The sequence below is a fragment of the Panthera uncia genome, chromosome B4 (genome assembly GCF_023721935.1).
Source record: "Panthera uncia isolate 11264 chromosome B4, Puncia_PCG_1.0, whole genome shotgun sequence".
NCBI lineage: Eukaryota > Metazoa > Chordata > Mammalia > Carnivora > Felidae > Panthera > Panthera uncia.
In genome coordinates this window covers 127019376-127040302 of record NC_064809.1, presented here as the reverse complement: position 1 = coordinate 127040302, position 20927 = coordinate 127019376, and the positions used below count along the sequence as shown (strand labels likewise).

Sequence of the window (20927 nt, the reverse complement as noted above, 5' to 3'; positions counted from 1 at the left end):
CAACCTGCTGATACGGCAGGTGAGGAGAACTGAGGCCTAGAGGGCGCAAGGGCCCAGTGCGGGATCATGCATCCTGAGACTGTAGCTCGGGGTTTTTTGACCCTCAGCCCAGCTATCTTTTCCTTGGTGAGAATGTCGTATGGACAGAATTAAAAGCCCCTGTCCCTAAGGATATTAACCACTGGAATTCAGAATTGGCGACTTGTAGAAAAACAAGGGGCCTCTGAGAAAGCATCATTTGTCTGCTGGGGCAGCTGGGATCCAAGTCCTATTGTCTGAGAGTGGGACGCCCCCCAGGCAGGCTCCACAGCAGATCGTGCCCACTCTGCTGTGCCCCTAAGCTGACACAGGCTCTGCTTGGTGAAGCAGGGCGATGAAGGTCACGGCACTTGGGGCCTCCAGGTCCTGGTTCAGATCCCTTCCCCACCACACGCCGCGGCTACGAGGAACCCCACTTCCTCGCAGGCGAGGACTCATGAGTGTGTGAACGCCAGCCAGCACCTGGCTCACGGCAGGGTCCGGACTGTGCAGCTGCTGCCATTTGTTCTAAGTGAAGGTAGCTGTTCCTCTGCGTGGCCTTTGCTGGGGGTCTCTGTTCAGCTTGTGTCCCGCTAGGGATTTGCCGAGTGCGACACACGTCAGGGGGGCGGGGCCTGCGCTCGCCTGCCTTAACTGGCTGCAGTCTTCTGTCCCACAAAGGGAAATATTATTAAAGCGGGTTCAATGATGGTTGCTTCATTTCTCCTCCGCTAGCGTGGGTTTCCCTCTGGAGGCAGGCAGGACTCTTTGGTTGGAGGCGTTCACTCCTGTTTCTGTCGCCTCCCGTGTGCCTCAGACCAGCCTCTTCCTAAGCATCCTCCCCGGAAGAGAAGTCGATTGTCTCCGCAGTCGCCCTAATGGGGACCCCAGCAGGTGCAGAGCCGTGGGGGGATCGGAGCCGCTGGGCAGGGGATGCCGCCTCATTCACAGTCAACCTCTCTGCACACGACGCTCCAAATTGCGACCAGGGAGCCTTTGTGCAGCGTGTTCGCCTGGCATTGTGGGCGGCGTGGCTAATCCTGTGCACAGCTGCTCTGTCTGTTTCCTTGGGGGGTGAGGCCCCGGGACAGGGGGCGGCTGGGCACAAAGAGCCTCTGTGGCCCGTGAATGGAGCAGCTTCCTGGCGTAGCCATGTGGGAGCAAAGCCACTTGCTCGGTGTCCGTGCCTCTGCAAGTATCGAGAGGGAGGCTCGCCATCAGGGCTCCTTCCTCCCACCTGAGCTGCTGGGCTCACGGCTGCTGGTTTGATGGGATTAGTCCAGAGAACTTTGAAGGTCTCCGGAGAGAACCGTCCACAGGACCATCTGCCCACCCAGCTGTCAGAAAGCCTTGTCCCGGGAACCCCCGGTCCCCTTCTGCTGTCATGACCAGCTGTTTGCAAACATCTGGCTCAGAGGCAGGCCCTAAAAGTGTGGCCATGTGTCCTTGGCTTTCATCGGGCCGAGTTCCTAGAGTGTGGGTTTTCTCACACCCCAGGAACAGAGCTCAATTGTTTCTGAGCTCCTGGGATGACCTCACTGCTCCCTGGCCTTATCTCATCCTGGCCCGACAGTCCCATGGAGGAAAAACCAGAAGTCCCCTGCTTTCCTCTTATCTTCCTGTGATACCCGCGCTGCAGGTGGCCCACACCACGTGTGGCCTTCTCTGCTTCGGAGCTTTCCTGGTCCCTTGTGAAAGAGTCGTTGGAGGGAAAACAAATGACTGATTATCCCAGGAAGAGAGAAAATTGAGGGCCCCGAGTCCCCGCCTCCAAACACAAGAGGCAGCCAGATGCACTTGGTCCTTTCCAAACTTGGCTGCTCTTCGGCCTGCAGACCACTGTGGGTTACTGGGTCCCTCTGGAGCTCTGCTTTTATTTTCGTTTTATTTTGGAGAGAGTGAGCCAGCATGTGCACCGGCAGGAGAGGAGCAGAGGCAGGGAGACTGAGAGTCTTAAGCAGACGCCATGCCCTGTGGGAGCCTGACACGGGGCTCGATCGATCCCGCGACCCTGGGATCATGACCTGAGCCGAAATCAAGAGGCGAAGGCTCAACCGACTGAGCCACCCAGGCTCTCCTGGAATTCTGCTTTGAGTCTTTAACTTCTGTTTGGAAAGTCCACGCGCCATAGCCCTTGGCCACAGCTGGAAAGGGCTTTGTCCTTGCGACTAGTTCCCGTGTGGAACCTGTCTTGGGGTTCAGCCACAAGACCCATCTTCCGTTTTGGCAGGAGCGGAGAGGGCAGGGTGGGATGGGGCTGGGTTGACACATAGCACAGTGCCCTGTGGGTGTTGGCTGCTATTGGACCGAGGGGCACAGCCGTGGACAGTGAGGGTGGAGGCCACTTGTAATGAGGAAAACAAAAAGATAGGAGTTCAGAGAACTGGCCTCTGACCAGGGAGGTCTGGCCTGGGGAGGGGGAGGGGGTGGGGGACACCAAGGGCTGCTCCCAGCTTTGCCGTTCACTGCTTCATGGCTTTCAGATGTCACTCAACAGAGTCAGGGCTGCAGGTGTGTGTGAATGACAGCTTTGCATGGCTGCTTCTGGAACTCTGGTGTGTTGTCCTCAGAAGAGGGGGCTTGGGCTGCGTCCCCCGCCCCCCCATCTGAGCACCTACCACCTGGGTGGTTTCAGGAGTCATGCCCAACTTGTTCGGAGCCTGTCTTTTTTTTTTTTTTGGCCCGGGAGACAGATCTTGGAAGACAAAGGAACAGGTTATTAGAAAAAGAATTAGTAGTCACAAGTTAACACGAATTTACCTTAAGCCCCTGAAGAAAGAGCTGTCTGGCCAGTTGCCACTGGACCCTGCTTTCCTGACCTTCTCAGAGCTCTTCTCCAAGGCTGTCCTGGGTGCGTGCCAATCCTGAAAACTGCTCAGGGAGGCATAGAGTCCGGCTGTCCCCACTTTACAGATTGAGAAATGGAGGGAGAGGGCGGTTAAGAAACTTGGCCCTTGCTGGGATTTGAACTCAGGACGGCTGACTCTGGGGTCGGATTTTAATCCCATCAGGTCAGACTTGGAGTATTGGGTGTATTTTTGGGTGCCTCACGTGAAGGGTGTTGGCTAATCGGGCTCCCCCTTCTGAGAAGACTCGAGTCTTGGAGAAGGCTCACGGGGGACATGAAAATGGTCGAGTTTTTGAGGGATGCTCATGTGAATGTCTCTAGATGATTCGAGAGGGAGAGCTGTCAGCGATATACTAGCCCACAAAAGGTCTGGTCGGGGTTTTCCCGATGCTGGAAAAGTGTAGGCTTGCCTGTCTCCCCGAGAGTCCTTGAGGGCGGAGTACGTTGTGTTTCTGCACAGTTTGCTTTTGCTGCAGCCCGGTTCTTTTCTCTCTGTGCATCTCGTGACGGCAGACACATCTCTTATTGTCCCTGGATCTGAGTTTTGTCACTGGACTTGTACCGTCTGCGCAGCTTGCCATGGCTCTTGCCCAAGGCACCTGCTCGTTGGCGCACAGAGCTGGCAGCGGTCACGCCGTCGGGGGAGGACCCTTGCTGAGTGAGCAGAGACGGTGCCGGTGCCCGTGCCCCCGCAGCGGGCCTGGCAGGGCGCGGCACAGAGAGTTAGGGCGTCCCGGGGTGCCTTCCCAGCAGCCCGAATCCCGGCCCTTGGTGGCAGATAAGTTTGCCACCCAATTTGCACCCCCTTGAGAATCAAGACTGTCTAACCCTTTCCTGTTTGCTGCTCTTTTCTTTAGACCTATTCAGGCCTTTTCTGTGTGGTCATCAATCCTTATAAGAACCTGCCCATCTACTCCGAGGAGATCGTGGAAATGTACAAGGGCAAGAAGAGGCACGAGATGCCCCCCCACATCTATGCCATCACAGACACTGCCTACAGGAGTATGATGCAAGGTGAGTGCCTTGACCTTCCCTGTGGCTCAGTCTTCACGTGCAGCCTCGTGGACACCCTTGCAGGTGCTCATCCACATTCACGGTCACAGGGATTTAGGGCCTGGATTGGCGTTGGTGATGGCGCAGTGCATCATGGAGGTCTCTGAGCCAATGTGACAGCCGAGGCCAGTGGCTATCAAAGGGCATGTTTATATGTTGAGAGAACCTTCTAGAAGCTCTAAAAATAGAGTTCCTAGTTACCGCAATTTCTCATTCTTGTCAAGACCCTCTGTGCCAGTCTCCTCACTTACAGGTCCCTTCTACCAGGTACTCCTTTTTCCTCCTCGTTTTTCATGTCTTTTCTCTTGTTGCTTCCTCACAATCTGGAAACGCACTTGAGTTTTTCTTTTCTTTTCTTTTTTTTTAAAGTTTATTTATTTATTTTGACAGGGAGAGAGAGGAAGCATGAGCAGGGAAGGGGCAGAGAGAGAGGGAGAGAGAGAATCCCCAGCAGGCTCTGTGCTGACAGCACGGGGCCCGACGCGGGGCTTGAACTCACGAACTGTGAGATCATGACCTGAGCCAAAGCCCAGAGTTGGACGCTTAACTGACCGAGCTACCCAGGTGCCCCTTAAGTTTTTCTTATCTTTAAGAAACAGGCACTAAATCTCTCTTGGATTCTGCACCCCCCCCCCCCCCCCCCAGCTTGTGTCCACTCTCTGTCTTCTCACACTGGAACTTGAGAGAGGAAGTACCACACCCCGCTGGCCCCAGCACTTCTCCACTCTGACAAAGGTTACCCTCCCTGTGTTGCTGTTTCCACAGCTCTCGCGTGTTCTCATCTTACCTAACCTCTCCCCAGTGTTGGACAATCTTGACCGCCCCTTGTGACAGCCCTTCCTTCCTGTGTGACCCTCTCTCTGCTTCTCCTGATCTCTGGCCACCCCTCCGCGCATCGGTGTTCCTCACGGTCTCACCGCTTGTCAGCTGTTCCTCTGGATGACGGACCCATCCAGTTGAGCGCCTTGACCGGCACATTCTGGGGGAGGATCGGGACCGTCGCCTGATTGATGCTGGCCCTTTGCCCCTGGCTGCCATTTCTCCGTCTACCCAGCCACCCGGGCCCAGCGGTTCCTCTGCTCTCCTCTCTCTCTTTCTCCCTCCTTTTCTCAAGTCCATTAGCACTTTCTATGGGTTTTATCTCTTCATATTTACGGCCCCCTTTCCCCTCTTTCGTCCCTTGACCCTGACCTCAGTTATGGCCTCTGCAGGGTTTTGCCTGCACTGTTGCTGTGACCTCTTAACCTTCACTCTTAATAGAGCCCTCCCTCTGCCTTTGACAGAGGGTCATCTTTCTAGAATGCAAATCTGATCAGACCCCCTGATTCAAAATCTTCAAAAATCTCGAAAAGGCTCCTCCGTGGCCCCAGAGGTAACTCTGCAACCCGCCAGCAGCATGCAGTGCCCTTTGTCATCGGCTTTCCACTGCCTCTGGCTTTCCTGCTACGGGGACCTCATCCGTTTCTCTACCAGGCCTTTCTGCTTCAGGCCGCCAGGCCCGTGCCAGCTGCCTGTAGTGCCTGGCAAGTCCCTACTCCCTTGTGAAAGACCAGACTGAGGCATTCCTGCCCTCCAGGGAGGATGTCTGGACTAGATTTGGTGATACTTCATTTGACTTCGGTGCTCACAGACTTGTTTTTCCCTCCTAGACACAGACAGGGCCCATGTTGCCTTTATATTCTCGAGCTTAGCCAGGTGCTTGGCCTATGGTGGCATGTCAATGTCATTCTGAGTCAAGCCCAACTTCCAGGCCGGGCTGTATTCCCAAACCTCATACTGATAGTGCTTTTCCAAATCCGAATACACGCGCCTGCTTGTTTCCTTTAAACTTGGCCACGAAGCTGGGCAGTGGTGATAGAGAACCTTGCTGTATTAGCAGCTTTATCTGTGGCATAGTGGTTTGAAGGGGCAGCCCGCGGGTCTGTCTCGTGTCGTACACATAGTTGTTGTGGGGAAGGCATTTCGTTGCCAAGCTCAATGAATTCTGCAGCATGTACGAGTTTGGCCTAGCCTTTGGCTTATGTTTACATCGATGAAAATTTCTTGGGGAAACCAGCCCATTACTTTTAAAGTGGGATGTCTGTTTTAAAGTGCTAACTAAAGCAGTCTGGTGGGAGAACATTCTGTGAGATTCCAGGAGAGCCTGAGTCTGTGTCTCTAGAGGTTATGAGTCAGTTTTCTCCTAGCTGTCTTAATTGGCCCAGTGCAAGTTCACCCCAGAGTCTTCCTGAGCTCTGCGTTGCTGAATTAGGGCACATTCCCACACTCGGATCCTGGATTTGAACGGTTTTCTAGCACGTGGCCTTCCTTTACTTTCGGGCAAGCCATTGTGGCAAGGGCAATGGCATGATGTGGAACATGGCACCAGCAGCTGGGGGTCCTTAGAACTGGACTCCCAGCCTTTCTTCCCATGTCTTGCACGCAAGACTCCTTCCTAAAAGATTTGCCCAATTTTTATCCAGCAATGAAAAAAATTTGAGGAGCACAAGTCAGCTCCATAGGTTGGAGATAATTGAAAAATGGAAAGGGATATCCAGAAGGCTGGAGCTTTCCTTCATGTTGACCGGGAAGCTTTGGCCCTAATGGAATGGTCTTGATAGGAAGCGAGGGGCTTCCCAAATTACGAGAGCAAGTGGGTGTGCGTTTCATCCTTTAGAGACCAGGGATGCCAATCCACTGCGGGCCCAGGAAGACAGGGGCCTTGGTGCTTCTTTTTAACGATCTGTGGGAGTTCAGGGCCCACGTAATTTCTAACCCTCCGTCTGAGAGGTTTTCCCTCACCTTCTGCATGATGCTGGAGTTGCTGCAGCCCTGAGCCCCCACGGTGACCGACTGAGAATATTTCCGAGTCCCTTCTCGCTGGGCACAGCTGACCTGCCAAGCAGTTAGCCACAGGTCTCTTGTTCTTGGAGCAGAGAGGAAGTTACTTAACAGGACTTAATTATGGACAGTGGTACCTTGGGGTCAGCGGGCTCTGAGATGAGCTCCTTGGCACTGGCCTTGGGGGAAAACAGGGTTGTTCTCTGCTACTCACCTCTTAAAGGGCACAGCCGGATAGTTCCTTTTCTGCTTTTTCCCTAAACAGGAACTCGAAAAAGGTTTCCTCCCTGAGCTGCCTGTGGCTTATGACATACTAGCATTTATTCTGCCAAATAGGGTAGTTGGCGGCTTTGTCTGGGGACTTTTATGAGATGAGCTCTTTACCTGTTCCCGGGACCTCCCTGCCTTTCATCTCTTAAACGCTCTGGTTTGCCTCAGTCCTAACGTATGCCTCTTGTCCCGCAGTTAATATTAGTGGTGTCCATTTTCACTTTCAAGAGCAGCCCAGTTTGGGTGATAAATCCTATGGTCGCCCTACCTATTTGTCAGAGTGAGCCAGGGCTTCTCAAACTTGGCAACTCTTGACTTTGGGGCCGGATAATTCTCTGCTGGGGGTAGGGGGCTTGTTCTGTGCATTGTAGATGTCTAGCAGCAACCTGGGCCCTTTGTACTAAATGCCAGCGGCACCCTCCCTCTCCATTGTGACAACCAGAAACGTCCCCAGACTTTGCTACTAGATGTTCCCTGGGGGGCAAAACTGCCTGCACTTGGGAACCACCGGACTGAGCACTGCAGAGTGGTTTTATTGAGTGTCGGCTTCCATGGATCAGTAGTGCCTCCGCCTTGCCAAGGATCCAAGACTCAATGCCAAGGGATGCTGCTGGGATAGATTAGTGCTGTCTGCCGTGGGCACAGGATGGGGCATGGCAGCCTTTGGCACCCTGGATTAGTCTGTGGAGAGAGGAGGTGGAAAGTGCCGGAATACCAAGAGGTTTAGTGCGTTACTCTGGCACTGGAGACCCTGGCAGTCCAGGCGGAGGGATGGGACGTGTTTGTACGCAGACATCTGGGGCCGTGGCTGTAGAAGAAGACAAGCTGCCACCGTGTCAATTGCGCGGCTGCAGCAGGTGTCCTGGGAGTTCAGGGGAAGGTGTGGCCACCCAGGCCTGGGGTGGTCGGGGAGGGACCGGGGAGGCCGGCTCCTGCGGAAAGGCTGGCAGGTGTGCGTCAACAAGTGGTTACACTGTAGCCCAGACGTGCCCGGCAGTTCTGTTTGTTTTAAGCCTCGACCTTGGGTTTAATTAAAGTTGCGGTGACTCGGTCGGTTCACCCTCCCAACCCTGGCTTCTTTTCTGCTTGGTTAATATGTTGCCGTGGCCATGAATGGGTTCTTCCTGCCTCAGGGATTGAGCCGGTCCTTGGTCCTCGGGGTTCCGTAAAGGGCCGCTGGAGGAGAGCGTGAGCCCCTTGCCGGGCAGGGGATAGCGCTGTGGGGCATGAGGGCACGTCCTGGGGCAGGAGCGGCACGCGGCCTGTTGAAGGCACCATGGGGTTGGGAAATGGCACCCCGGGCTCCCGGCGGGACCTGGCGTTCCGGGCTCTCCCTCTGGGGGTCAGGCTGTGTGCGTGTTCTTAGGGGAGAACCGACCAGTGAAAGAATCTGACTTGAGCGCAGCTCTCTCCCCAGCGAAAGCAGAAAACCTCTCCTGTGCTGATTAGGTAGAATGCCAGGTCCCGTTCGCTTTCGGTGACTTCATGGTATTTTAATGAGCTCCCAGCGTGTCTGGGGGAGTGGCAGCGGGGTCTGCTTTCATTCCAGGCCTAAACTAATCTGAGAACTATTTAACCCTTTGCTCTGGGCTAATCCCACCTCTGCGTCTCAGCAGAAGCTGCCCGGAGAAGCGGCTGGTCCCCCAGCAGCTGCTCAGAGTGTCCAGCGGGTGTCCGAGCGCCCTCGGCGGCAGACTGACCTCCGGGCTGACCCAGGGGTGGAATTCTAGCGCTGTCTTCGTATGTGAGTGTGATCCCTGTAATTCACCGGTGAAGGGACAGGCCCAGAGATGAATGCTAACTGACTTGTCCAGTCAGCGCCAGAGACCAGGGCCTCCTGATTCTGTCCCCCCGTCCCGGTGCCTGTCCCCCAGGGGCACCATTGCCCCTCGCTCTCTGGCTGGCATTTGGAGGACTTCTGTGTGTCTGGCTGGCTGGAGGCCCTCGTTCCTTCTCCACACTCTCTCTGCCAACTGCTGCTGTTGAACTCTCTGCTTTCCGAGGCCTTTCTGAGGGAAAAAAGCGCCAAGCGGGAGGAGGCGCTGGGGAAGTGCTTCCCGGGGACGGGGAAACATGACCGTGAACACACGCACCAGGACAGGCGGCCGAGGAAACCACAGATGGGATGACTCCACTTAAGCAGGAACGTGCCGGCCAGGGGGCTCGGGCCCTGCCAGAGAAGCACTACCGTGCACGCAGAGGCCCCCGCCAGCCGCAGGGAGGTCTGGGGCCAGGCCCCGAGTGCCCAAGTGTGGTTGCCTTCCCCACGGGGCGTGCCCCCTGCCCGCAGGTGGTCTCTGTGCACCAGACTTGGGCCCACCTGGAAGAGGTCCCGAGAGGCAGGTGAATGAACTTGAGGAGGAGGGAGAGAGCCTAGCACAGAGCAGGGAGCCTCGCTTCGCCTTAGGGCTGCGGGGCTGGTGGGAGCGGCTTTGACACAAGACGCGGCATAGGTCACCCACGCCAGCAGCCTCAGCTTTAGGAGGAACTTGTCTTGTGAGCCAGAGGTGTGGTGTGGAGAAGAGTGGCTGGGGTTGCCCTCGATTTGGGTTCCTGACTGATGGGGGACCGCTCTCGCTGAGCCTTCCTCCTCTTGTCTGCCTCTTGGCTCAACGGAAACGTACGTGGCGGGGGGTTTTGCGGGGATGAGACAAGGGGCCTGGCCTGCAATCAGTTTTTGACTTCACCGTCTCTGCCCTCCACGTCCTGCGTTTTTTCCCTCCACGCTCCCACTCTCGCTTAATGGAGGTGATCGCCAAATGCTCGCTCCAGGGCAGGCTTCTTAATCTTCTCCGAGAGCAACTCGGGAGAGTTCAGGCTCTGGTAGCAGTGTGCATAGGAAGTGACTCGTCAAAGCCACCTTCCCAGCAGTGGCCGCAGAGCACACAGGCATGCGCGGGCAGATGCGGTCTCCGACTTGGCCTGTCTTGTCCGCGGCCCCCAGCGGACAGCCGGAGGCCCGCGGGTCGACATGGCTTCGGCGGGGCTTCAGGAAAACGTGCACTCAGAGGTGGCTCTTTTGAGCAGCGCTGAAAGGGATCCTCTGTTGACATAAGGTGGGGACCCTGGGGGTGGGGCGTGCTGTGACAAGCGACCCTGGGTCCACCCGAGCCTGGACGGGGTGGGGGTGAGGTGCTGTCCTACAGCCCCTCGCAGGAGGCTGCTTGGTCGGGTCCCCCAGTAGGAGAGCCCGGTCCTCAGAGTGAGGCTGCTTAATTATAATGTGGTCGTGCCTATCCGTCCCATTTCTGTAAAATGTTCTTTCTAGAAGAGGAATCTGCGGTTCGTGGATCCTTTTCAAGGATTCGGCTTTATTTAGGCTTACTTTTTTGTTTGGCTTTGAATCCAACCCAGTGGGTCTGCTGGGGTTTGCTCTGGGCCATCTGCAGTGGGAGGCGAGAAGGAGGTGCCCTCTGGGAACCTGAAATTTTGAGGGTGGTCCAAAGCGTGGCTCAGTGTATCCGTCACTACCCCTCTCCAGCCCACGGACAAACAACCAGAAGGCACCTGCAATGTCTGTAATGGCCCAGGAGCTTTGTGCTTTTAGCCTCCGTGGACACGCCCCTCCTCTCGGCCTGTGAATGCCGCTTACCGGCCGTATTTCCTGTTCTGTCCGGTTCTGGCCCAGACTCCAGCAGAGTTGTGTTCCAGTAGGTCAGGACTGATCGTCCGTGTGTTCAGAGGAATGGGTTGCTTTCCTTCCCCTGCCTGATTTCAGGAATGAAGCTGTCCGATGAGAACAAGACGAAGTCTCTAAAACTAAAGAGTAAGAGAGCTGAAAGTGTGCCGGCGTGAAAGTCAGGATTCTCTAACTGGCTTCTGTCAAACTCCTTTGGTCTTGACCAAGGCTGTTGGCCCGGTGGCCACCTTTGCCACGAACTCTGAGGACCCTTGATGTTCTTTTGGCCAACAGGCAGCTCTGGCCGGGGCTGAGGCCGTCATTCCAGCCAGACTTGGGGACTCGATGAAGATCCGGTCCCCACCCTTTGCTGGTCCACAGACACGCTAAGCTGAAAGCCAAGGACAGAGGCCATGCCCCAGGAGCAAATTCTGGCCTAACAGTTACCAACATGCCTTTCATTTCGTTTGATGGCCCCTTCTCAAGGCGACCGGGGCCACTGGCTTCTTCGGGACGCAGCTCCACGTGTTATAACCGCTCGCCTCCTGGCACCCGAGTTCCTGCTGTCCTCCGCCAAGCCTGACGACACTCATCACGGGGGCATTTCTAAAAGCCAGGCCTGTTTGTGCTCTGATGTGGGGCCAAGTGGGTCCTGAGCTTTGTCTGGCCAAGTCCCTCTCATTCCTGGTGCCCCACTGTCCTTCCCTCCCATGCTTCCCTTCGTCCCTCCTGGATAGTGGAGCTGTGACCTGGGGCTCTAGTGGGCCTAGCCCAGCCCCCCTGCCTGTCTCTCCTTTGCCCTGAGGGGAACGTTGTTTAAGAGCAAGGCAGGCTGGCCTTCCAGAGTTTGGGACACGGTCTCTCTGAGCGTCCAGATGGCATTTGCTGTGAGATGTCGGCACTCATGTGTGACGTTCGAATTTCCCTCCACCCTGACAGACCTGCCAGGGCTGTCTCAGCAGCCGCCCCACACTCCCAGCCCCGCCCAGGGACGAGGTGTCCCAGCGACCAGCGGTGGCTTCTGGCAGGTCTGCCCGCGCCCGGGAGTCACCGGTGTGAGCAGCTAGGTGCCTTTCAGCCGAAAGAGGACTTGTTTGGGGCCTGGCCTGCCCTCTACCTGGCGAACGTTAAGTGCGGTCCCTGGGGCTTCTTTCTAATTATCGAAGGTGCCTGATGGGGGAGGCACCCGTTCTCGGCCTCCCGCAACGACAGACCTGGGCCTACTTGGCGGGGGTTCGGACACAGCCGCGCCTGGGGGAGTGTGTGGGTGGAGACACTGGGCCGCAGCCAGCTGCTTTCTGGCCGCGGTTGCTGCTGACTGGCATCTTCCTGGTCTGGACCTACCCGCGTGCCTTGGCGAGACCGTTGGCACCTACCATGCTGCGTGCTTGGGAGTCCCTGGCTGCGGACGGCGAGGCGGGCGGTCTGCCAGAGGCTCCACGACACACGGGGCCTGAGGCTTAGCATCGGCCTGCCGCCCGTGTCGACGTGGAGCATCATTCTGCCTCTCTCACCTCTCTCCTTGCCTCCCAAGCACCTGCAACCCGGGTGAATGGGTCTGGCTTTGGAGAAAGTACCAGGTGGGTCTGTAAGGCCCCCGGAACCCTTCCTGAGAAAGCAGACGGCTCCTGCTCTGCAGCGTTGCTGGTGGCCGAGCGGCCTGCCCTGTTAGGAAGCGTCCACAGGGAAGAACCAGACTCCCGGAGGCCCGGCTTCGTGGCCCAGCTTGCGTGCCTTTGACAACGTAGGAGAGTTTCCGGGACTCGGTGTCCTGCCCTCTGAACGGACTTGTTTGAGCCAGATGTTCCCCGGGGCCTTCCCAGCCCCCAAGTTCTGAGCCTGAACCCACAGGTGTCTCCACGTTTCATACTTGGCGAAAGCTTTGCCCTGTGGCCCACAAGAGCCCGACACTCCACGGGGCTCTTGAGAGAACCGGCTCCGGAGTGCGGGCCTTTGCGCTTTGTTCCCGGGCGACACTCTGCAGGGTTCACACCATGAGCCACCCTGGGGTCTGTCTGCCGTTTTTGTGACAGGCACATGCCTCGGTGGGGGAAAGTTTAGGCCTGCTTGTCACGGGTCGCCCCACACTGGTGTGCACCCGACCTGGGACTGCCCTTCGTTTTCCTTTTTCTTGGTCCATCTCCACTGCTCAAGAAGCCTGGTTGATCTGAAGACGGGTCCCGAGGGCAGGGCGTTCCTCAGGTGTGCCCCCCGAGAGCAACCGGCCCTCGGGAGCCCTTAGCTCAGTGAGCGTTTGATGAGTCAGTCCCGGCAGCGGCTGTTGGTGAAGCAGGCCCGTTCTCTTCCTTGTGTACTTCCTGTCGGGGCTGATGTCACCACTCTGCGAGCCTTGTGGCCTTTTATGGACAAGAATCGCAGCTCCTCTCAGTGAGGAAGTGAGCGATAAAGCCCCTAGCAGAAGTCTGTACCTGGGGTGAAATACCTGCGGTCAGGTTTCCCCTCCTCCCACCTGAGCTGGGCCTCCTGAGCCGGCTGGAAACACCTGTCCCGGGCTGGAGGCCTGTATCAGCTCTGAAAGGCCTCAGGGCATTTTGGGTTTCAAATAAAATCAGGAAAGGGAATGGCCTCATCAGTGAACATGTAACTTAAAACCTTTTTTGTGGTTGTTCTGTGGAGGGTGCACAGGGGAGGTGCAAAGGGCCTGGGGTTATTAAGGACAACGTTTCCAGGCATCTGTGCTGTACCACGTGCTTCAGGCACCCATGTCATTCAGTCCTTAGAGCAGCCCTGCTGGTGAGGCCCTGGCCTCCGATTCCGAGAGGTCAAGGGGCCAGGCATCTCTAGGGAGAGTACAGAGTGGAAATCAGAACGCTGTCCTCTCTCTTCTGTCAGTGCTCCAGACACACAGGTAGTGGTTGTCTAAGTGTGCTCTAAGGAGCCCTGTCTCTACCACCAAGGCAGCTCTGGTGTTTATCTCCTGTTCTTCAAGTTGGAAATTCAAGAGTTTATCTGAGAGAAAGTTGCTCTTAAAGAGTTGAAAACCACTAGAGAGACGTTTTATAATCCCATCTCTACCCAGCCCCCACCAAGTTAGGGGCTGGGCAGGAGAGGTTAGGGGCCACAGTCAGGCTGATGCCTTCATCCCGGCAGGAAACCTGTTTCTCAGAACTGGATTGCCTCTAATGGGTGCACTCGCCTGGTTCTGGGCAATAGGGTTCCTGTCGTCTTTCTGTCTGCCTGCCTCCTCCTGGTGTGGCAGAAGGAAGGGTGTTTTCAAATAAGCCTTCAGTCCCTATAGGCCCAGATAAGGACTTCAATCACAGCAGAGCGGCCTGAGGGTGCCTGGGTGGCTCAGTTGGTTAAGCGTCAGACTTCGGTTCAGGTCATGATCTCACGGTCTGTGAGTTCGAGCCCCGCGTCGGGCTCTGTGCTGACTGCTCAGAGCCTGGAGCCTGCTTTGGATTCTGTGCCTCCCTCCCTCTCTGCCCCTTCCTTGCTCGTGCTCTGTCTCTCAATCTCTCTCTCTCTCTCTCTCTCTCTCTCTCTCTCAATCTCTCTCAAAAATAAACAAACAGTCACACAAAAACACAGCAGCCTGAATTCTGGAGTGTCTGTGTGCCACGAGGTTACCTTGTGGGGAAGGTCTTATGGAGTGGGTGTTAAGGAGGGACCCCGCTGGAATGCACGGGAGGTCTGGCCGAGTAAACTGAGTCAGGCAGAGAGCTTCCTGGTTGCTGAGAATTCTAACCATCCCCGTACCCAGAAGAGCTTCCGAGCTGAGGAACAAATCCAGAAGCACTATGAGAAGAAACACACGTAAACCAGGGACAGTGCCCGCCTTGTCCCCTGCCTCCTCCTGTGAGGCCGCAAGATAACAGACCCAAACCCACTGTAGGAACTGAAAAGACCTTTCCAGACTTACGGGGCCATGGTGTCCTTTCACTGCAGGCAGGTGGGTTTGGGGCCCCACGGGGTAGAGACCAGAGCTGAGGAGACGAGAGAGGCCTCCATCAGTTTTTCTTTGCAAAAGCGTTTGCCCAAAAGAGTATTCTGGCAAAGCGAATCCAGACTTCTTTATCAAATGAGAGCATCGGAGTGTGTCCTTGCAGGCCGTGTTGACAGTGGTGCTTCAGGGATTGGGGGTGAAGGGTCAGGAGAGGAAGGCCTGGAGGCGGTGAAGTGCATGGAGGCCGCCTAGCGTTTGGGTCCAGAATCGGGAATTGAAGCGTGTTCAGGCCTCTGTGCGTGCCACCCGTGTGCGCGTCTGCGTTCGTGTTCACGCGCACCCGCGTCCGTACCTGTGTGTCCACGGGCGTGGGTGTGCACGTGCTCGCGAGCGCATAGGCCCGCACGCAGCCTGTCCGCAGCTCTGCGCGGCTGTGTGTCTGCACACGTGTGTGTTTGTGGGCTCTGCTTCCTGTTGTTCGGCAGCTCAGCATCTGACACACAATCAGAGGAATTCTAGCCATCCCAGGGACGGGGCCTGGGCAGCCCTGGGAAAACGGTTCCTTCTGGAAGGGATGGGGATGTTTCCTTTTATGGTAGCGTCGGCCGCTGTTGCCTTACAACTTGCCAGCCCGCGCAGGTACATTCTTGCCCACTTGTGGAGCAGTGACTGAACGTGTCCGCGGTAGGGGCTGGCCCCACAGAGATGTGAGGGGGTGGGGGTGGGGGCGCCAGGGCCTGCGATCACAGCCGGGTTTGCTCAGACCTTGCTGGTGGCCATGCTGTCCTCAGGGGGCGGGTGCTGGGGACTGCCCTGTCCTCCCCAGCCCTTAGCCCCTGCTCCCTTCCTGCCCCCCTCTGTCTTCCGGAGACCCTGCAGAGGCTCCCTGGGCCCTTGCTGCGTGGTCTTGAGGTCGGTCTTGAAGGACCTCGTTTGGTGGGAAAGTTGAGACCAGGGGCTGCTCTGAGAAGGTGCCCAGTGGTGAGCAGGGTGTGGGGTGTGTGGGTGGAGGTGCCTGGCTGAGTTCCCTTGCACCCCCACACTGTTGATGTTTGCTAGGGGGCCGGAGGGAGGGCTGTGGGGGGGGGGGGCGCTGCCGTTTGTGTTGGGTGGGAGGCTTATTCTTGCCTCTCTCTGTCTGGATGTCCTCTTTCCCTCCCGAGCGACCCACAGACAAGGGCTGGAGACGCGTGTAAACGCATACGCGCCGAGATTGGGCACGTTGGAGGCTCTCCTTGCCAGGAGGCAGGTGACCTAGCTGATCGGTGTCTGTTGGTGTTGAACAGCTAAAGCCGTCTCCTGAGGCCGTGAACACAGTGAGCCATGAGTCACTCTCCCGTTGTCCCATCCTGCAGGGCCCTGGCCGGGCAGTGGCAGCCAGTGAGCGTGTCCTTCCAGACCACCAGCGCTGGTTTCTGTGCAGCACCACGAATTCTGATTGTGGCCGGTCCTCCTCTGAGACTCCTCAGCCAGTGCTCTTCTACTGGGGCTTGACTAGCAGTCCTCTGTTCCTCCTCATTAAGGACTCCCACTTCGCGTGGGGAAGTAGACAGCGGCCATTTGCGGAGCTCGTCCTATTGACGTGCCGGTCCATCCGTTACATGTGTTATTTCTGTTTTCCACGCTAATCCTGTCAGGGAGTTAGTAGCATAGTTACTCTATGGATAAGGAAACCGAGACTTGGGATTTACAGACCTCACGGCAGCTCAAATATCAGCAAGGAGCCTGGTCCCGGATTCAGCGGATTTGACCTCAGGGAGTTGAGGGGATTACGCAGGGTGGGGTGAAAAGGGGAAAAACATGAGTTTGTCTTCTCAGCCATTGCTTAGGATTGGACACCCCGCCCTGAACCAGGTCAGCCCAGACGCCTTCCAGCATTTCTGTCAGACTTTGCTTTCAAAGCGTGGTCGGTGCTGTTCCTCCCGCACACAAGGGGCGCGAGCTGGTGTATCCTTACTTGCTAAGGGAGTCACAGCTGGGGACGGTCGTAGAAAGTTCCCGACGGCCAGGCCTAGAGGCCCAGGTTGTCCCAGACGCCGGTCAGAAGCTGTGATTCTGACATGTTTGCGTTCCTTCCGAGCTGCCCTTGAACCAGCTCGCTGAGCACTCCCACGTGCCAGACCCCGCACTGCTGCCTCCGTGCACGGGTGCTCATCTCCCCGTCACGGGAGGAGGCGGGGGCTCCGGGAGCCCGCGCACGGGTCGGAGGTCCCACACACCCCGCGGCAGAGGCGGCCCTGTGCCCTAGGCCCGGCCCGCACCCAGACGCCTCACCGATGTTGCCGGGCCTTATTTCTACGGCCCCCGCCCCAAGGGTCAGCGTAACAGGGCAGGCCTCCCCTCCGCCCTCGGTGCAGCAGACTCCTGGGGAGCTCTCTGGAGATGGGCTTTCTTGGAGGTGGTTTCCTGGGGTGGGGGGGGGGGCGGGCAGGGAGGGGGGGCAAGCTGAGCTCCCGGAGTGGTGGGGGGAGGGGAGGGGCAGACGCCCAGCGACACTGGCACCCGTCTGAGTGGGGCATTGGGCGGGTGGATGCCGGCCGGCGTGCGGGGCCCTCCGCAAGGGCTGCGGCCGAGACCTTCTGCTCCTGGGGAAGGGGCAGCTCTTCAGAAGCCTGACAGGGAGGCTTTTGTATCCGGCAGAAGTTAACCTGATGTCTTCTTTGTTTCAGACCGAGAGGACCAGTCCATTCTGTGCACGTAAGTGTTTCTGCCCGGGTGGCGGGGCCTCGTGTCACCCCCTGGGTTGTCCTCGCTGTGCGGACTCCTGCCGAGACCCAGGCTGCTGAGGTCCGCTCCCAGTCGGGCCCCCGCCCTTTCCCCAAGGGATGGGCCTCCAGGCCCCAGGTTAGCCGCTCGGCAGTCCCGTGGCACAGATAAGCTTGGTTTCGGGGCCAGACGTGGACTCCCCTTCCGCTTCCTCGTACCGTGCGGGGAGGTCCGTAGCAGAGAGAAGCAGGAATCTTCTCCACAGAGCACAGTTGGGAACTGGTGGGTGCCTCCAGAGCACATTCCTTCTAGCTCTGAACGGTGGCTTTCTTTACCTGCTTTGAAGCAGACACCGGGGCTGCTCGCCCTGGCCCCCGGCACTTACCGAGGAGATAAGTAAACCCCACTGTGGGGGGAGTTGATGGTACAGAACATTCCTTCAAGTGGTTTCGAAGGGACACGTGTGAGTGCCTTTGGCCCGTGAGACAACAGCTGCCCAGAGCCGATCCTGAGACTTTGTGACAGCAAGCCTCCCAGGTGACCAGGCCGGGCAGCGGGTCCGGGCGGTCTGCTGTCGGGCCTCCCGAGGCCCTTGGGAAGCGGCCGGAGTGAGGATTCCAGAACGCAGCATTTATTCGCCTGTTCCCCCTCCTGCCGCAAGGGGTTGGGTCCCTCACTGACACCTAGCAGGACGGGAGGCGGTGGCCCGGGTGCGTTGCGCTTCAAGGCTTTGGCCACGTCCCCCCTGAGAACTTTCTTGGCTCTCTTGGCAGGGGTGAGTCTGGAGCCGGCAAGACAGAGAACACCAAGAAAGTCATTCAGTACCTGGCTCACGTGGCCTCTTCACACAAGAGCAAGAAGGACCAGGTGAGCGCGGGCCTTCCTCCCTGAGGAAGAGCATCTCACGATTCGTAGTTCGGAGCGTTTGGGGGATCGAAGCAGAGGCCGGACCCTCTTTCACGGGAGGCGGCAGCTCGGCCGTGTGGGGAGCGGGTCCGGTGGTAGCCAGCCCACTTCTCCCCTGGCCTCCTAACTTTCTGAGTGGCTGTGCACACCGGAGACCCCCAGGTTTTGCGAAGCAGCGCTCCCGGCGTTTACGGCTAATTAGAGATTCCCAAAGTCGGTTCTCAAGTTGTCGGAGACTTGGAGCCTCTCGGGCAGGCCAGCTTTTGAGCCCCCGCCTCTTCACCCTGCTGTTGAAATGCCTCTGGGTGGACGGTCCCCCAGTGAAGAGAGAAAGGGCAACTAGAAAGTCATCTCACTTCCCTTTTTCTCCCCCTCCCTCTTGATGGATTATGGTCGAACCCAGCAGTGTCCTCGCTAGGTGAGCTTGCACGTTTACTGCACGTTCTGCACCAGGAATGCGTGTTCTGCCCATCGTGTGCCCTTGATTTATGTCTTTTCTCCTGAGCAGCTTTTCACTCCACACCGTTGTCACCTTCTGCGGCTAGACCTGTTCTCGTAGGCTCGGCTCACTGACTGTCTTGGGAGGAGGGGCTGGGTGTGACACGCGGTGACCTCTCGTGCACTCTGAAATGACAGCCCCCGCAGAGCGGGTACGGGCCCCATCACCGGAGCCGTTCTCGGAAACTCTGGTCGTGCCCAGAGCTCCCTGTGCCTACGGCAGCTGTAAGGCCCCGGTGCAGAACCCCGACCGAGGTCCGGCGGAATGGGAATCTGCTGTCCCGGAGCCCCACGTGCTCGGTGTCTGTGGACTGGATGGAGATGGCTGTCCCCCTTCTCCCCCCCCCCCCCCCCCCCTGCCAGCACTGTGCCAGTCAGAAGCAGCGCCCGGAAGGCCCCACACTGGAGTGTCCCAGGGTTGGGGATGATCAGTCCTAAGCATGCCCGTGTGGTGCTCTCTCGCCTTTCTCTTAAGCACACACTCTTAGGCTTCCTTGTGAATTCCAAGTGCCCGTGGTGTCCCCTCAAGCCATCAGGGGGGACTGCGCCGTCTCTCCGTGGCTGCCCTTGCCCCACGGGGGGCTCACGGGGAGCCGTGAGCAGCGTGTGGAAGTAAGTAGCGGTGTGTGTCTGTTGCATGCAGACCCGGGGTGTGTCCTGAATGTCCTAATGGGTACAGTCTTCTGGAATCGAACCAAAAGTAACTTTTCATGTGCCAAACTGCTCAAGACATTCTAAATCTTTTTCCGTGGGGCGTCAGGAGTTATATTTAGAAACTAATAAAGTTTCTCTTGCTCCCTGTCTCCAACCCCCATTTTCCATTCTCTTTAGGAGGCCTATTTCAAAAACAGAGCCGCGAGGCTAGGAATCCTCTAGCTGTGGTTTTCCGTCTCTGAATTTGCCATAAAATCCATTTCCCAACTATTTATTGAATGTCTAGTATGTGCCTGGGTCTCTGGAGGGTGACCTTGGAGTCCCTGCCCTGGAGGATGGGGGACAGGACCGCAGTTACAGAGTCAGAACATAGACGCGTGGGGCTTGTGTCTGGAACTCCAGCTGCAGAGGGGGGACGGCAGGCCCTGGGCACCCCACTCGGAGGAGACGGCCTGCTGGAGGGAGGGGTGATGAGGGGGAGCAAACTTGTCACATCCTATGTCTCCAGTCACAGAGTGTGACAGGCCACTCTGTCCCCAAGTGGAGAGATTGAATAGGTTGCCTCTGGCTTCCGATTGCTGCTCAGGCCCTCAGTCGTAAAGGCCGCTGACAGTTTAGTGGATTTCCTTGCCTAAAGCTGTACAGTGATTTTCCACACACAGCTGGGGCACGAGACACTTGAACTTGGTTTATGGCTCTCGTATTCTGGAGCCTGTCACGGCACACTCTGGGCGACAGCTCTCCCTCGCAGTGACCCAGATGCTTCTCCCAAGGCTGCCCACCGGAACGCCCCGACTTCACGAAGCCCACGGGAGGGCCGGGCTTCGGCCGGGGCTGCCGGTTGGCGAGGCACAGCGTGGGCGGGGGGGGGCGGGGGGGAGCCGTGATCTTCAGCCGTTCTTCCTCTTCCTCCCTCTGTTGTTTATATACTAGTTGGAGGCCACTGGCAGAAACACCAGCCAGTGAAGCCCTTCAGAAACCGGATGGGTTAATTCTAGACCTAGAGCATATGTTACCGACAGAACCTCAATAAGGTCATGGTCACGTGCAGATTTTATTGAGAAATAAAGGTCCCTTCCGTGCCCGGGTATGGGTCAATAAGGAAAAACCCATAGGTTAGCCACCACCATTGTCTGCACGGAGTTCGGCTCCGGAATCTGAAGTGGCTGCCCCCTAGTTGGCCGAGCGGTCCCACGTTGCCACGGCAGCAGCGTGTGGTCCCACAACAGAGACCTTGGCGAGGCTCCCAAGCCAGGGCAGGCGGCAGGCTCTGGTGGGGACCGTGGTCCCATCGGTCTGCGGAAACAGGAGCGGGAGTGGCCCAGCCAGCCTAGTGGCCCGGCCTGTGCTCTGCGAGGAGCGTCTTAGTGGGTGGGGGAGCGGCGCTCCTCCAAATTGGACTCCGTGGTCTGCCTCCGCTGACTTCGCAGGCTCGCGCGCGCCCTGTGGGCAGGGGCCCGGTGTCCTGTGACGGCTGGTGCCCAGCACACATGTTCAGCCCGTGCAGTGGATTTGCTCCCTGCTCCTCAGCGTGGCTCCACTGACCCTCCTTCACTTAATCCGTGTGGTGTAAAAACAAGACTCCCTGGCGTCCCGGGGTGCGGCGGGGGGGGGGGGGGGGGGGGGGG

General features: G+C 57.6%; 1 protein-coding gene across 1 annotated transcript in view; it reads left to right on the top strand.

Moving 5' to 3' along the window:
• Window positions 1–20927, top strand: part of MYH9 (myosin heavy chain 9) — a 92518-nt gene that overhangs the window by 32951 nt on the left and 38640 nt on the right. Inside the window, exons 3-5 of the mRNA XM_049626262.1 lie at window positions 3724–3880; window positions 17205–17232; window positions 18015–18108. Coding sequence (XP_049482219.1) covers window positions 3724–3880; window positions 17205–17232; window positions 18015–18108 — 279 coding nt within the window. The remainder of the gene's footprint in view (window positions 1–3723; window positions 3881–17204; window positions 17233–18014; window positions 18109–20927) is intronic.